The sequence below is a fragment of the Oncorhynchus nerka genome, linkage group LG7 (assembly GCF_034236695.1).
Source record: "Oncorhynchus nerka isolate Pitt River linkage group LG7, Oner_Uvic_2.0, whole genome shotgun sequence".
Lineage (NCBI taxonomy): Eukaryota > Metazoa > Chordata > Actinopteri > Salmoniformes > Salmonidae > Oncorhynchus > Oncorhynchus nerka.
In genome coordinates this window covers 26850416-26870239 of record NC_088402.1, presented here as the reverse complement: position 1 = coordinate 26870239, position 19824 = coordinate 26850416, and the positions used below count along the sequence as shown (strand labels likewise).

Genomic DNA, 19824 nt, shown 5'->3' with positions numbered 1-19824 from the left:
TACAGTTTTATATCTTTATGTTTGAAGCCTGAAATGTGGCAAAAGGTCGCAAAGTTCAAGGGGGCCGAATACTTTCGCAAGGCACTGTATGTGTGGCTGTCATGTTGAGGTCCTTGGTGCAGGGGTGGGGGGCAGAAGGGGCATAGGCCTGATCTGGGGGGGCCTATATAGGGTGTGGCTAGGGTTTGTTTGGTCTGTGGTCTGGGTGTAGGTCCTCTGGTTGTATCTCTCTTTCTCTCTGTAATGGCTGTGTTGTCCTGGATAACTCTTAAGCACACAAATGTGTGAGGGAAGAAGGGGCTGTGGTGGCATAAGAAATATAGTCCAAGCCCAACTCCTGCAGGATATGGAGAGATTGAAGAGAGGGAAATAGGGGATAGAGAGAAAATAGTAGAGACACAGGGATAGAGATGAATTGGCCAGCAGGGGCTCTTTATCTCAATATGAAATAATGAGCTATTTATGTCTCGCTGCTACTGTGGTGTAGGTGTTGTGCTGTTTTTGGGTGTAGGTGTTGTGCTGTTTTTGGGTGTAGGTGTTGTGCTGTTTTTGGGTGTAGGTGTTGTGCTGTTTTTGGGTGTAGGGGTTGTGCTGTTTTTGGGTGTAGGTAGGTAGGTTTTTCTCTGTTTAGTGAAGGACAGGAAGTGGTCTCATTTTTGTCAACACATAACCAGGAAATAAACTATACCCTTTTCTCCTCTCTCTCTCTGGGTAAGACACTAATACAACAGCTCTTTGTTTGACCAACCTTCCCTTTTTAACTCTTAAAGCAGGTGTAAGTTCCTACTTCTGAAATTATAGCCTCACTTATTCCTCTGTGTGTGTGTGCGTTCTTCCATCACTCAACTAGGGTTCATAGCCAGTTTCGAGGACTCAGTGGAAACATCTCTCGATCAGTCAGATGGCTTCTACAGTGGCAGGGATTTTCCTCACATCAACTGGGCCCAAAATAAACCTATTCTCTTCACCACTCTTCAACAGTTACTCCAGCCAGACCAAATCAAAATCATGTTTCCCATTCTGAAAACTTTCTTTCTTTGACTGTGATGCTGAAAAAAATCTACCTCTTATTCCCCATATTCAAGGAAGAAATGCAAAGTCAGACATTTTGAATTGTAGAACAAGTTGGATAAAACTAGGCCTATTTTTCCTGAAAGAGGTGAGAATTTGAACATTGGGAGTTTCTGTGAAAAATCCTAACACTTCTGTCTTTCTCTCTCTCCAGGTTTTCGTAAAAATGAAGACATGAGAGCGATGGAGGTGTTGCCTATTCTAAAGGAAAAAGTTGCCTTCTTATCAGGTGTGTGGTGTGTGTGAGAGATAATCCTGGTTTCTTCATAAACAAAGCTAATGGAATATGACATATTTGCTAATTGCTTCACACACTGACCTCTACCAGGCATAGAGCTACACACACTGACCTCTACCAGGCATAGAGCTACACACACTGACCTCTACCAGGCATGGAGCTACACACACTGACCTCTACCAGGCAAGGAGCTACACACACTGACCTCTACCAGGCATAGAGCTACACACACTGACCTCTACCAGGCATAGAGCTACACACACTGACCTCTACCAGGCATAGAGCTACACACACTGACCTCTACCAGGCAAGGAGCTACACACACTGACCTCTACCAGGCATAGAGCTACACACACTGACCTCTACCAGGCATGGAGCTACACACACTGACCTCTACCAGGCATGGAGCTACACACACTGACCTCTACCAGGCAAGGAGCTACACACACTGACCTCTACCAGGCATGGAGCTACACACACTGACCTTTACCAGGCAAGGAGCTACACACACTGACCTCTACCAGGCATGCTGCTACACACACTGACCTCTACCAGGCATGGAGCTACACACACTGACCTCTACCAGGCATGCTGCTACACACACTGACCTCTACCAGGCATGCTGCTACACACACTGACCTCTACCAGGCATGCTGCTACACACACTGACCTCTACCAGGCATGCTGCTACACACACTGACCTCTACCAGGCATGGAGCTACACACACAGACCTCTACCAGGCATGCTGCTACACACACTGACCTCTACCAGGCATAGAGCTACACACACTGACCTCTACCAGGCATGGAGCTACACACACTGACCTCTACCAGGCAAGGAGCTACACACACTGACCTCTACCAGGCATGGAGCTACACACACTGACCTCTACCAGGCATGGAGCTACACACACTGACCTCTACCAGGCATGGAGCTACACACACTGACCTCTACCAGGCATGGAGCTACACACACTGACCTCTACCAGGCAAGGAGCTACACACACTGACCTCTACCAGGCATGGAGCTACACACACTGACCTCTACCAGGCATGGAGCTACACACACTGACCTTTACCAGGCAAGGAGCTACACACACTGACCTCTACCAGGCATGCTGCTACACACACTGACCTCTACCAGGCATGGAGCTACACACACTGACCTCTACCAGGCATGCTGCTACACACACTGACCTCTACCAGGCATGCTGCTACACACACTGACCTCTACCAGGCATGCTGCTACACACACTGACCTCTACCAGGCATGCTGCTACACACACTGACCTCTACCAGGCATGGAGCTACACACACTGACCTCTACCAGGCATGCTGCTGAGACACACACTGACCTCTACCAGGCATGGAGCTACACACACTGACCTCTACCAGGCATGGAGCTACACACACTGACCTCTACCAGGCATAGAGCTACACACACTGACCTCTACCAGGCATGGAGCTACACACACTGACCTCTACCAGGCATGGAGCTACACACACTGACCTCTACCAGGCATAGAGCTACACACACTGACCTCTACCAGGCATGGAGCTACACACACTGACCTCTACCAGGCATGGAGCTACACACACTGACCTCTACCAGGCATAGAGCTACACACACTGACCTCTACCAGGCATGGAGCTACACACACTGACCTCTACCAGGCATGGAGCTACACACACTGACCTCTACCAGGCATGGAGCTACACACACTGACCTCTACCAGGCATGCACACACACTGACCTCTACCAGGCATGGAGCTACACACTGACCTCTACCAGGCATGGAGCTACACACACTGACCTCTACCAGGCATGGAGCTACACACACTGACCTCTACCAGGCATGGAGCTGACCTCTACCAGGCACTGACCTCTACCAGGCATGGAGCTACACACACTGACCTCTACCAGGCATGGAGCTACACACACTGACCTCTACCAGGCATGGAGCTACACACACTGACCTCTACCAGGCATGAGCTACACACACTGACCTCTACCAGGCATGGAGCTACACACACTGACCTCTACCAGGCATGGAGCTACACACACTGACCTCTACCAGGCATGGAGCTACACACACTGACCTCTACCAGGCATGGAGCTACACACACTGACCTCTACCAGGCATGGAGCTACACACACTGACCTCTACCAGGCATGGAGCTACACACACTGACCTCTACCAGGCATGGAGCTACACACACTGACCTCTACCAGGCATGGAGCTACACACACTGACCTCTACCAGGCATGGAGCTACACACACTGACCTCTACCAGGCATGGAGCTACACACACTGACCTCTACCAGGCATGGCTAGCCTCTACCAGGCATGGAGCACTGACCTCTACCAGGCATGGAGCTACACACACTGACCTCTACCAGGCATGGAGCTACACACACTGACCAGGCATGGAGCTACCACACTGACCTCTACCAGGCATGGAGCTACACACACTGACCTCTACCAGGCATGGAGCTACACACACTGACCTCTACCAGGCATGGAGCTACACACACTGACCTGGAGCTACCAGGCATGGAGCTACACACACTGACCTCTACCAGGCATGGAGCTACACACACTGACCTCTACCAGGCATGGAGCTACACACACTGACCTCTACCAGGCATGGAGCTACACACACTGACCTCTACCAGGCATGGAGCTACACACACTGACCTCTACCAGGCATGGAGCTACACACACTGACCTCTACCAGGCATGGAGCTACACACACTGACCTCTACCAGGCATGGAGCTACACACACTGACCTCTACCAGGCATGGAGCTACACACACTGACCTCTACCAGGCATGGAGCTACACACACTGACCTCTACCAGGCATGGAGCTACACACACTGACCTCTACCAGGCATGGAGCTACACACACTGACCTCTACCAGGCATGGAGCTACACACACTGACCTCTACCAGGCATGGAGCTACACACACTGACCTCTACCAGGCATGGAGCTACACACACTGACCTCTACCAGGCATGGAGCTACACACACTGACCTCTACCAGGCATGGAGCTACACACACTGACCTCTACCAGGCATGGAGCTAGACCTCTACCAGGCATGGAGCACACACACTGACCTCTACCAGGCATGGAGCTACACACACTGACCTCTACCAGGCATGGAGCTACACACACTGACCTCTACCAGGCATGGAGCTACACACACTGACCTCTACCAGGCATGGAGCTACACACACTGACCTCTACCAGGCATGGAGCTACACACACTGACCTCTACCAGGCATGGAGCTACACACACTGACCTCTACCAGGCATGGAGCTAGCTACCAGGCATGGAGCTACCTCTACCAGGCATGGAGCTACACACACTGACCTCTACCAGGCATGGAGCTACACACACTGACCTCTACCAGGCATGGAGCTACACACACTGACCTCTACCAGGCATGGAGCTACACACACTGACCTCTACCAGGCATGGAGCTACACACACTGACCTCTACCAGGCATGGAGCTACACACACTGACCTCTACCAGGCATGGAGCTACACACACTGACCTCTACCAGGCATGGAGCTACACACACTGACCTCTACCAGGCATGGAGCTACACACACTGACCTCTACCAGGCATGCTGCTACACACACTGACCTCTACCAGGCATGGAGCTACACACACTGACCTCTACCAGGCATGGAGCTACACACACTGACCTCTACCAGGCATGGAGCTACACACACTGACCTCTACCAGGCATGGAGCTACACACACTGACCTCTACCAGGCATGGAGCTACACACACTGACCTCTACCAGGCATGGAGCTACACACACTGACCTCTACCAGGCATGGAGCTACACACACTGACCTCTACCAGGCATGGAGCTACACACACTGACCTCTACCAGGCATGGAGCTACACACACTGACCTCTATGGAGCTACACACACTGACCTCTACCAGGCATGGAGCTACACACACTGACCTCTACCAGGCATGGAGCTACACACACTGACCTCTACCAGGCATGGAGCTACACACACTGACCTCTACCAGGCATGGAGCTACACACACTGACCTCTACCAGGCATGGAGCTACACACACTGACCTCTACCAGGCATGGAGCTACACACACTGACCTCTACCAGGCATGGAGCTACACACACTGACCTCTACCAGGCATGGAGCTACACACACTGACCTCTACCAGGCATGGAGCTACACACACTGACCTCTACCAGGCATGGAGCTACACACACTGACCTCTACCAGGCATGGAGCTACACACACTGACCTCTACCAGGCATGGAGCTACACACACTGACCTCCAGGCATGGAGCTACCAGGCATGGAGCTACACACACTGACCTCTACCAGGCATGGAGCTACACACACTGACCTCTACCAGGCATGGAGCTACACACACTGACCTCTACCAGGCATGGAGCTACACACACTGACCTCTACCAGGCATGGAGCTACACACACTGACCTCTACCAGGCATGGAGCTACACACACTGACCTCTACCAGGCATGGAGCTACACACACTGACCTCTACCAGGCATGGAGCTACACACACTGACCTCTACCAGGCATGGAGCTACACACACTGACCTCTACCAGGCATGGAGCTACACACACTGACCTCTACCAGGCATGGAGCTACACACACTGACCTCTACCAGGCATGGAGCTACACACACTGACCTCTACCAGGCATGGAGCTACACACACTGACCTCTACCAGGCATGGAGCTACACACACTGACCTCTACCAGGCATGGAGCTACACACACTGACCTCTACCAGGCATGGAGCTACACACACTGACCTCTACCAGGCATGGAGCTACACACACTGACCTCTACCAGGCATGGAGCTACACACACTGACCTCTACCAGGCATGGAGCTACACACACTGACCTCTACCAGGCATGGAGCTACACACACTGACCTCCAGGCATGGAGCTACCAGACCTCTACCAGGCATGGAGCTACACACACTGACCTCTACCAGGCATGGAGCTACACACACTGACCTCTACCAGGCATGCTGCTACACACACTGACCTCTACCAGGCATGGAGCTACACACACTGACCTCTACCAGGCATGCTGAGCTACACACACTGACCTCTACCAGGCATGGAGCTACACACACTGACCTCTACCAGGCATAGAGCTACACACACTGACCTCTACCAGGCATGGAGCTGACACACACTGACCTCTACCAGGCATGGAGCTACACACACTGACCTCTACCAGGCATGGAGCTACACACACTGACCTCTACCAGGCATGGAGCTACACACACTGACCTCTACCAGGCATGGAGCTACACACACTGACCTCTACCAGGCATGGAGCTACACACACTGACCTCTACCAGGCATGGAGCTACACACACTGACCTCTACCAGGCATGGAGCTACACACACTGACCTCTACCAGGCATGGAGCTACACACACTGACCTCTACCAGGCATGCTGCTACACACACTGACCTCTACCAGGCATGGAGCTACACACACTGACCTCTACCAGGCATGGAGCTACACACACTGACCTCTACCAGGCATGGAGCTACACACACTGACCTCTACCAGGCATGCTGAGCTACACACACTGACCTCCAGGCATGGAGCCAGGCACCAGGCATGCTACACACACTGACCTCTACCAGGCATGGAGCTACACACACTGACCTCTACCAGGCATGGAGCTACACACACTGACCTCTACCAGGCATGGAGCTACACACACTGACCTCTACCAGGCATGGAGCTACACACACTGACCTCTACCAGGCATGGAGCTACACACACTGACCTCTACCAGGCATGGAGCTACACACACTGACCTCTACCAGGCATGCTGACCTCTACAGGCACACTGACCTCTACCAGGCATGGAGCTACACACACTGACCTCTACCAGGCATGGAGCTACACACACTGACCTCTACCAGGCATGGAGCTACACACACTGACCTCTACCAGGCATGGAGCTACACACACTGACCTCTACCAGGCATGGAGCTACACACACTGACCTCTACCAGGCATGGAGCTACACACACTGACCTCTACCAGGCATGGAGCTACACACACTGACCTGACCTCTACCAGGCATGGAGCTACACACACTGACCTCTACCAGGCATGGAGCTACACACACTGACCTCTACCAGGCATGGAGCTACACACACTGACCTCTACCAGGCATGGAGCTGACACACACTGACCTCTACCAGGCATGGAGCTACACACACTGACCTCTACCAGGCATGGAGCTACACACACTGACCTCTACCAGGCATGGAGCTACACACACTGACCTCTACCAGGCATGGAGCTACACACACTGACCTCTACCAGGCATAGAGCTACACACACTGACCTCTACCAGGCATGCTGCTACACACACTGACCTCTACCAGGCATAGAGCTACACACACTGACCTCTACCAGGCAAGGAGCTACACACACTGACCTCTACCAGGCATGGAGCTACACACACTGACCTCTACCAGGCATGAGCTACACACACTGACCTCTACCAGGCATGGAGCTACACACACTGACCTCTACCAGGCATGGAGCTACACACACTGACCTCTACCAGGCATGGAGCTACACACACTGACCTCTACCAGGCATGGAGCTACACACACTGACCTCTACCAGGCATGGAGCTACTACACACACTGACCTCTACCAGGCATGGAGCTACACACACTGACCTCTACCAGGCATGCTGCTACACACACTGACCTCTACCAGGCATGGAGCTACACACACTGACCTCTACCAGGCATGGAGCTACACACACTGACCTCTACCAGGCATAGAGCTACACACACTGACCTCTACCAGGCATGGAGCTACACACACTGACCTCTACCAGGCATGGAGCTACACACACTGACCTCTACCAGGCATGGAGCTACACACACTGACCTCTACCAGGCATGGAGCTACACACACTGACCTCTACCAGGCATGCTGCTACACACACTGACCTCTACCAGGCATAGAGCTACACACACTGACCTCTACCAGGCATGGAGCTACACACACTGACCTCTACCAGGCATGGAGCTACACACACTGACCTCTACCAGGCATGCTGACCTCTACCAGGCATGCTGCTACACACTGACCTCTACCAGGCATGGAGCTACACACACTGACCTCTACCAGGCATGGAGCTACACACACTGACCTCTACCAGGCATGAGCTACACACACTGACCTCTACCAGGCATGGAGCTACACACACTGACCTCTACCAGGCATGGAGCCTGACCTCTACCAGGCATGGAGCTACACACACTGACCTCTACCAGGCATGGAGCTACACACACTGACCTCTACCAGGCATGGAGCTACACACACTGACCTCTACCAGGCATGGAGCTACACACACTGACCTCTACCAGGCACACACACTGACCTCTACCAGGCATGCTACACACACTGACCTCTACCAGGCATGAGCTACACACACTGACCTCTACCAGGCATGGAGCTACACACACTGACCTCTACCAGGCATGGAGCTACACACACTGACCTCTACCAGGCATGGAGCTACACACACTGACCTCTACCAGGCATGGAGCTACACACACTGACCTCTACCAGGCATGGAGCTGCACACACTGACCTCTACCAGGCATGGAGCTACACACACTGACCTCTACCAGGCATGGAGCTACACACACTGACCTCTACCAGGCATGAGCTACACACACTGACCTCTACCAGGCATGGAGCTACACACACTGACCTCTACCAGGCATAGAGCTACACACACTGACCTCTACCAGGCATGGAGCTACACACACTGACCTCTACCAGGCATGGAGCTACACACACTGACCTCTACCAGGCATAGAGCTACACACACTGACCTCTACCAGGCATGGAGCTACACACACTGACCTCTACCAGGCATGGAGCTACACACACTGACCTCTACCAGGCATGGAGCTACACACACTGACCTCTACCAGGCATGGAGCTACACACACTGACCTCTACCAGGCATGGAGCTACACACACTGACCTCTACCAGGCATGGAGCTACACACACTGACCTCTACCAGGCATGGAGCTACACACTGACCTCTACCAGGCATGGAGCTACCAGGCATGGAGCTACACACACTGACCTCTACCAGGCATGGAGCTACACACACTGACCTCTACCAGGCATGGAGCTACACACACTGACCTCTACCAGGCATGGAGCTACACACACTGACCTCTACCAGGCATGGAGCTACACACACTGACCTCTACCAGGCATGGAGCTACACACACTGACCTCTACCAGGCATGGAGCTACACACACTGACCTCTACCAGGCATGGAGCTACACACACTGACCTCTACCAGGCATAGAGCTACACACACTGACCTCTACCAGGCATGGAGCTACACACACTGACCTCTACCAGGCATGGAGCTACACACACTGACCTCTACCAGGCATGCTGCTACACACACTGACCTCTACCAGGCATGGAGCTACACACACTGACCTCTACCAGGCATGGAGCTACACACACTGACCTCTACCAGGCATGGAGCTACACACACTGACCTCTACCAGGCATGGAGCTACACACACTGACCTCTGACCAGGCATGGAGCTACACACACTGACCTCTACCAGGCATGCTGCTACACACACTGACCTCTACCAGGCATAGAGCTACACACACTGACCTCTACCAGGCATGGAGCTACACACACTGACCTCTACCAGGCATGGAGCTACACACACTGACCTCTACCAGGCATGGAGCTACACACACTGACCTCTACCAGGCATGGAGCTACACACACTGACCTCTACCAGGCATGGAGCTACACACACTGACCTCTACCAGGCATGAGCTACACACACTGACCTCTACCAGGCATGGAGCTACACACACTGACCTCTACCAGGCATGGAGCTACACACACTGACCTCTACCAGGCATGCTGCTACCAGGCATGGAGCTACACACACTGACCTCTACCAGGCATGGAGCTACACACACTGACCTCTACCAGGCAAGGAGCTACACACACTGACCTCTGACCAGGCATGCTGCTACACACACTGACCTCTACCAGGCATGCTGCTAGACCTCTACCAGGCATAGAGCTACACACACATGACCTGACTACCAGGCAAGGAGCTACACACACTGACCTCTACCAGGCATGGAGCTACACACACTGACCTCTACCAGGCATGGAGCTACACACACTGACCTCTACCAGGCATGGAGCTACACACACTGACCTCTACCAGGCATGGAGCTACACACACTGACCTCTACCAGGCATAGAGCTACACACACTGACCTCTACCAGGCATAGAGCTACACACACTGACCTCTACCAGGCATGGAGCTACACACACTGACCTCTACCAGGCATGGAGCTACACACACTGACCTCTACCAGGCATAGAGCTACACACACTGACCTCTACCAGGCATGCTGCTACACACACTGACCTCTACCAGGCATGGAGCTACACACACTGACCTCTACCAGGCATGCTGCTACACACACTGACCTCTACCAGGCATGGAGCTACACACACTGACCTCTACCAGGCATGGAGCTACACACACTGACCTCTACCAGGCATGGAGCTACACACACTGACCTCTACCAGGCATGGAGCTACACACACTGACCTCTACCAGGCATGCTACAGGCACACTGACCTCTACCAGGCATGGAGCTACACACACTGACCTCTACCAGGCATAGAGCTACACACACTGACCTCTACCAGGCATGGAGCTACACACACTGACCTCTACCAGGCATGGAGCTACACACACTGACCTCTACCAGGCATGGAGCTACACACACTGACCTCTACCAGGCATGGAGCTACACACACTGACCTCTACCAGGCATGGAGCTCTACCAGGCATGGAGCTACACACACTGACCTCTACCAGGCATGGAGCTACACACACTGACCTCTACCAGGCATGCTGCTACACACACTGACCTCTACCAGGCATGCTGCTACACACACTGACCTCTACCAGGCATGGAGCTACACACACTGACCTCTACCAGGCATAGAGCTACACACACTGACCTCTACCAGGCATGGAGCTACACACACTGACCTCTACCAGGCATGGAGCTACACACACTGACCTCTACCAGGCATAGAGCTACACACACACTGACCTCTACCAGGCATGGAGCTACACACACTGACCTCTACCAGGCATGCTGCTACACACACTGACCTCTACCAGGCATGGAGCTACACACACTGACCTCTACCAGGCATGCTGCTACACACACTGACCTCTACCAGGCATAGAGCTACACACACTGACCTCTACCAGGCATGGAGCTACACACACTGACCTCTACCAGGCATGGAGCTACACACACTGACCTCTACCAGGCATGGAGCTACACACACTGACCTCTACCAGGCATGGAGCTACACACACTGACCTCTACCAGGCATAGAGCTACACACACTGACCTCTACCAGGCATGGAGCTACACACACTGACCTCTACCAGGCATAGAGCTACACACACTGACCTCTACCAGGCATAGAGCTACACACACTGACCTCTACCAGGCATGGAGCTACACACACTGACCTCTACCAGGCAAGGAGCTACACACACTGACCTCTACCAGGCAAGGAGCTACACACACTGACCTCTACCAGGCATGCTGCTACACACACTGACCTCTACCAGGCATAGAGCTACACACACTGACCTCTACCAGGCATGCTGCTACACACACTGACCTCTACCAGGCATAGAGCTACACACACTGACCTCTACCAGGCATAGAGCTACACACACTGACCTCTACCAGGCAAGGAGCTACACACACTGACCTCTACCAGGCATGGAGCTACACACACTGACCTCTACCAGGCATGGAGCTACACACACTGACCTCTACCAGGCATAGAGCTACACACACTGACCTCTACCAGGCAAGGAGCTACACACACTGACCTCTACCAGGCATGGAGCTACACACACTGACCTCTACCAGGCATGGAGCTACACACACTGACCTCTACCAGGCATGGAGCTACACACACTGACCTCTACCAGGCATGGAGCTACACACACTGACCTCTACCAGGCATGGAGCTACACACACTGACCTCTACCAGGCATGGAGCTACACACACTGACCTCTACCAGGCATGGAGCTACACACACTGACCTCTACCAGGCATGCTGCTACACACACTGACCTCTACCAGGCATGCTGCTACACACACTGACGTCTACCAGGCATAGAGCTACACACACTGACCTCTACCAGGCATAGAGCTACACACACTGACCTCTACCAGGCATGGAGCTACACACACTGACCTCTACCAGGCATGCTGCTACACACACTGACCTCTACCAGGCATGGAGCTACACACACTGACCTCTACCAGGCATGGAGCTACACACACTGACCTCTACCAGGCATGGAGCTACACACACTGACCTCTACCAGGCATGGAGCTACACACACTGACCTCTACCAGGCATGGAGCTACACACACTGACCTCTACCAGGCATGGAGCTACACACACTGACCTCTACCAGGCATAGAGCTACACACACTGACCTCTACCAGGCAAGGAGCTACACACACTGACATCTACCAGGCAAGGAGCTACACACACTGACCTCTACCAGGCAAGGAGCTACACACACTGACCTCTACCAGGCATGCTGCTACACACACTGACCTCTACCAGGCATAGAGCTACACACACTGACCTCTACCAGGCATGCTGCTACACACACTGACCTCTACCAGGCATAGAGCTACACACACTGACCTCTACCAGGCAAGGAGCTACACACACTGACCTCTACCAGGCAAGGAGCTACACACACTGACCTCTACCAGGCATGGAGCTACACACACTGACCTCTACCAGGCATGGAGCTACACACACTGACCTCTACCAGGCATAGAGCTACACACACTGACCTCTACCAGGCAAGGAGCTACACACACTGACCTCTACCAGGCATGGAGCTACACACACTGACCTCTACCAGGCATGGAGCTACACACACTGACCTCTACCAGGCATGGAGCTACACACACTGACCTCTACCAGGCATGGAGCTACACACACTGACCTCTACCAGGCATGGAGCTACACACACTGACCTCTACCAGGCATGGAGCTACACACACTGACCTCTACCAGGCATGGAGCTACACACACTGACCTCTACCAGGCATGCTGCTACACACACTGACCTCTACCAGGCATAGAGCTACACACACTGACCTCTACCAGGCATAGAGCTACACACACTGACCTCTACCAGGCATAGAGCTACACACACTGACCTCTACCAGGCATGGAGCTACACACACTGACCTCTACCAGGCATGCTGCTACACACACTGACCTCTACCAGGCATGGAGCTACACACACTGACCTCTACCAGGCATGGAGCTACACACACTGACCTCTACCAGGCATGGAGCTACACACACTGACCTCTACCAGGCATGGAGCTACACACACTGACCTCTACCAGGCATAGAGCTACACACACTGACCTCTACCAGGCATGGAGCTACACACACTGACCTCTACCAGGCATGGAGCTACACACACTGACCTCTACCAGGCATGGAGCTACACACACTGACCTCTACCAGGCATGGAGCTACACACACTGACCTCTACCAGGCATGGAGCTACACACACTGACCTCTACCAGGCATGGAGCTACACACACTGACCTCTACCAGGCATGGAGCTACACACACTGACCTCTACCAGGCATGGAGCTACACACACTGACCTCTACCAGGCATGGAGCTACACACACTGACCTCTACCAGGCATGGAGCTACACACACTGACCTCTACCAGGCATAGAGCTACACACACTGACCTCTACCAGGCATGGAGCTACACACACTGACCTCTACCAGGCATGGAGCTACACACACTGACCTCTACCAGGCATGGAGCTACACACACTGACCTCTACCAGGCATGGAGCTACACACACTGACCTCTACCAGGCATGGAGCTACACACACTGACCTCTCTACCAGGCATAGAGCTACACACACTGACCTCTACCAGGCATGGAGCTACACACACTGACCTCTACCAGGCATGGAGCTACACACACTGACCTCTACCAGGCATGGAGCTACACACACTGACCTCTACCAGGCATGGAGCTACACACACTGACCTCTACCAGGCATGGAGCTACACACACTGACCTCTACCAGGCATGGAGCTACACACACTGACCTCTACCAGGCATGAGCTACACACACTGACCTCTACCAGGGCATGGAGCTACACACACTGACCTCTACCAGGCATGGAGCTACACACACTGACCTCTACCAGGCATGGAGCTACACACACTGACCTCTACCAGGCATGGAGCTACACACACTGACCTCTACCAGGCATAGAGCTACACACACTGACCTCTACCAGGCATGGAGCTACACACACTGACCTCTACCAGGCATGGAGCTACACACACTGACCTCTACCAGGCATGGAGCTACACACACTGACCTCTACCAGGCATGGAGCTACACACACTGACCTCTACCAGGCATGGAGCTACACACACTGACCTCTACCAGGCATGGAGCTACACACACTGACCTCTACCAGGCATGGAGCTACACACACTGACCTCTACCAGGCATGGAGCTACACACACTGACCTCTACCAGGCATAGAGCTACACACTGACCTCTACCAGGCACTACACACACTGACCTCTACCAGGCATAGAGCTACACACACTGACCTCTACCAGGCATGGAGCTACACACACTGACCTCTACCAGGCATGGAGCTACACACACTGACCTCTACCAGGCATGCTGCTACACACACTGACCTCTACCAGGCATGAGCTACACACACTGACCTCTACCAGGCATGAGCTACACACACTGACCTCTACCAGGCATGGAGCTACACACACTGACCTCTACCAGGCATGGAGCTACACACACTGACCTCTACCAGGCATGGAGCTACACACACTGACCTCTACCAGGCATGGAGCTACACACACTGACCTCTACCAGGCATGGAGCTACACACACTGACCTCTACCAGGCATGGAGCTACACACACTGACCTCTACCAGGCATGGAGCTACACACACTGACCTCTACCAGGCATGGCTACACACACTGACCTCTACCAGGCATGGAGCTACACACACTGACCTCTACCAGGCATGGAGCTACACACACTGACCTCTACCAGGCATGGAGCTACACACACTGACCTCTACCAGGCATGGAGCTACACACACTGACCTCTACCAGGCATGGAGCTACACACACTGACCTCTACCAGGCATGGAGCTACACACACTGACCTCTACCAGGCATGCTGCTACACACACTGACCTCTACCAGGCATGAGCTGACCTCTACCAGGCATGAGCTACACACACTGACCTCTACCAGGCATGGAGCTACACACACTGACCTCTACCAGGCATAGAGCTACACACACTGACCTCTACCAGGCATGGAGCTACACACACTGACCTCTACCAGGCATGGAGCTACACACACTGACCTCTACCAGGCATGGAGCTACACACACTGACCTCTACCAGGCATGGAGCTACACACACTGACCTCTACCAGGCATGGAGCTACACACACTGACCTCTACCAGGCATGGAGCTACACACACTGACCTCTACCAGGCATGGAGCTACACACACTGACCTCTACCAGGCATGGAGCTACACACACTGACCTCTACCAGGCATGGAGCTACACACACTGACCTCTACCAGGCATGGAGCTACACACACTGACCTCTACCAGGCATGGAGCTACACACACTGACCTCTACCAGGCATAGAGCTACACACACTGACCTCTACCAGGCATGCTGCTACACACACTGACCTCTACCAGGCATAGAGCTACACACACTGACCTCTACCAGGCAAGGAGCTACACACACTGACCTCTACCAGGCATGCTGCTACACACACTGACCTCTACCAGGCATGGAGCTACACACACTGACCTCTACCAGGCATGGAGCTACACACACTGACCTCTACCAGGCATGGAGCTACACACACTGACCTCTACCAGGCATGGAGCTACACACACTGACCTCTACCAGGCATGGAGCTACACACACTGACCTCTACCAGGCATGAGCTACACACACTGACCTCTACCAGGCATGGAGCTACACACACTGACCTCTACCAGGCATGGAGCTACACACACTGACCTCTACCAGGCATGGAGCTACACACACTGACCTCTACCAGGCATGCTGCTACACACACTGACCTCTACCAGGCATAGAGCTACACACACTGACCTCTACCAGGCATGGAGCTACACACACTGACCTCTACCAGGCATAGAGCTACACACACTGACCTCTACCAGGCATGGAGCTACACACACTGACCTCTACCAGGCATGGAGCTACACACACTGACCTCTACCAGGCATGGAGGACCTCTACCAGGCATGGAGCTACACACACTGACCTCTACCAGGCATGGAGCTACACACACTGACCTCTACCAGGCATGGAGCTACACACACTGACCTCTACCAGGCATGGAGCTACACACACTGACCTCTACCAGGCATGGAGCTACACACACTGACCTCTACCAGGCATGGAGCTACACACACTGACCTCTACCAGGCATGGAGCTACACACACTGACCTCTACCAGGCATGGAGCTACACACACTGACCTCTACCAGGCATGGAGCTACACACACTGACCTCTACCAGGCATGCTGCTACACACACTGACCTCTACCAGGCATGGAGCTACACACACTGACCTCTACCAGGCATGGAGCTACACACACTGACCTCTACCAGGCATGGAGCTACACACACTGACCTCTACCAGGCATGGAGCTACACACACTGACCTCTACCAGGCATGGAGCTACACACACTGACCAGGCATGCTGCTACCAGGCATGACCTCCTCTACCAGGCATGGAGCTACACACACTGACCTCTACCAGGCATGGAGCTACACACACTGACCTCTACCAGGCATGGAGCTACACACACTGACCTCTACCAGGCATGGAGCTACACACACTGACCTCTACCAGGCATGGAGCTACACACACTGACCTCTACCAGGCATGGAGCTACACACACTGACCTCTACCAGGCATGGAGCTACACACACTGACCTCTACCAGGCATGCTGCTACACACACTGACCTCTACCAGGCATAGAGCTACACACACTGACCTCTACCAGGCATGCTGCTACACACACTGACCTCTACCAGGCATGGAGCTACACACACTGACCTCTACCAGGCATGAGCTACACACACTGACCTCTACCAGGCAAGGAGCTACACACACTGACCTCTACCAGGCATGGAGCTACACACACTGACCTCTACCAGGCATGCTGCTACACACACTGACCTCTACCAGGCATAGAGCTACACACACTGACCTCTACCAGGCATGGAGCTACACACACTGACCTCTACCAGGCATAGAGCTACACACACTGACCTCTACCAGGCAAGGAGCTACACACACTGACCTCTACCAGGCATGGAGCTACACACACTGACCTCTACCAGGCATGGAGCTACACACACTGACCTCTACCAGGCATGGAGCTACACACACTGACCTCTATGGAGCTACACACACTGACCTCTACCAGGCATAGAGCTACACACACTGACCTCTACCAGGCATGGAGCTACACACACTGACCTCTACCAGGCATAGAGCTAGCCTCTACAGGCACACACACACTGACCTCTACCAGGCATAGAGCTACACACACTGACCTCTACCAGGCAAGGAGCTACACACACTGACCTCTACCAGGCAAGGAGCTACACACACTGACCTCTACCAGGCATGCTGCTACACACACTGACCTCTACCAGGCATGGAGCTACACACACTGACCTCTACCAGGCATGCTGCTACACACACTGACCTCTACCAGGCATAGAGCTACACACACTGACCTCTACCAGGCATGCTGCTACACACACTGACCTCTACCAGGCATGAGCTACACACACTGACCTCTACCAGGCATGGAGCTACACACACTGACCTCTACCAGGCATGGAGCTACACACACTGACCTCTACCAGGCATGGAGCTACACACACTGACCTCTACCAGGCATGGAGCTACACACACTGACCTCTACCAGGCATGGAGCTACACACACTGACCTCTACCAGGCATGGAGCTACACACACTGACCTCTACCAGGCATGGAGCTACACACACTGACCTCTACCAGGCATGGAGCTACACACACTGACCTCTACCAGGCATGGAGCTACACACACTGACCTCTACCAGGCATGGAGCTACACACACTGACCTCTACCAGGCATGCTGCTACACACACTGACCTCTACCAGGCATAGAGCTACACACACTGACCTCTACCAGGCATAGAGCTACACACACTGACCTCTACCAGGCATAGAGCTACACACACTGACCTCTACCAGGCACTACACACACTGACCTCTACCAGGCAAGGAGCTACACACCAGGCATGAGCTACACACACTGACCTCTACCAGGCATAGAGCTACACACACTGACCTCTACCAGGCAAGGAGCTACACACACTGACCTCTACCAGGCAAGGAGCTACACACACTGACCTCTACCAGGCATGCTGCTACACACACTGACCTCTACCAGGCATAGAGCTACACACACTGACCTCTACCAGGCATGCTGCTACACACACTGACCTCTACCAGGCATAGAGCTACACACACTGACCTCTACCAGGCATAGAGCTACACACACTGACCTCTACCAGGCAAGGAGCTACACACTCTGACCTCTACCAGGCATGGAGCTACACACACTGACCTCTACCAGGCATGGAGCTACACACACTGACCTCTACCAGGCATAGAGCTACACACACTGACCTCTACCAGGCATAGAGCTACACACACTGACTTCTACCAGGCATGGAGCTACACACACTGACCTCTACCAGGCATAGAGCTACACACACTGACCTCTACCAGGCATAGAGCTACACACACTGACCTCTACCAGGCATGCTGCTACACACACTGACCTCTACCAGGCATAGAGCTACACACACTGACCTCTACCAGGCATGCTGCTACACACACTGACCTCTACCAGGCATGGAGCTACACACACTGACCTCTACCAGGCATGGAGCTACACACACTGACCTCTACCAGGCATAGAGCTACACACACTGACCTCTACCAGGCAAGGAGCTACACACACTGACCTCTACCAGGCATGGAGCTACACACACTGACCTCTACCAGGCATGGAGCTACACACACTGACCTCTACCAGGCATGGAGCTACACACACTGACCTCTACCAGGCATGGAGCTACACACACTGACCTCTACCAGGCATGGAGC

The 19824-nt window shown here is 53.7% G+C and overlaps 1 protein-coding gene across 4 annotated transcripts in view; it reads left to right on the top strand.

The window, feature by feature from the left end:
• The window catches only part of LOC115131778 (triple functional domain protein), a 158852-nt gene that overhangs the window by 52279 nt on the left and 86749 nt on the right, over nucleotides 1-19824 (top strand). For all 4 annotated transcript variants that reach the window (XM_065020368.1, XM_065020367.1, XM_065020369.1 and 1 more), the window contains exon 3: nucleotides 1226-1300. In XM_065020368.1, the coding sequence (XP_064876440.1) occupies nucleotides 1226-1300 (75 nt within the window). The remainder of the gene's footprint in view (nucleotides 1-1225; nucleotides 1301-19824) is intronic.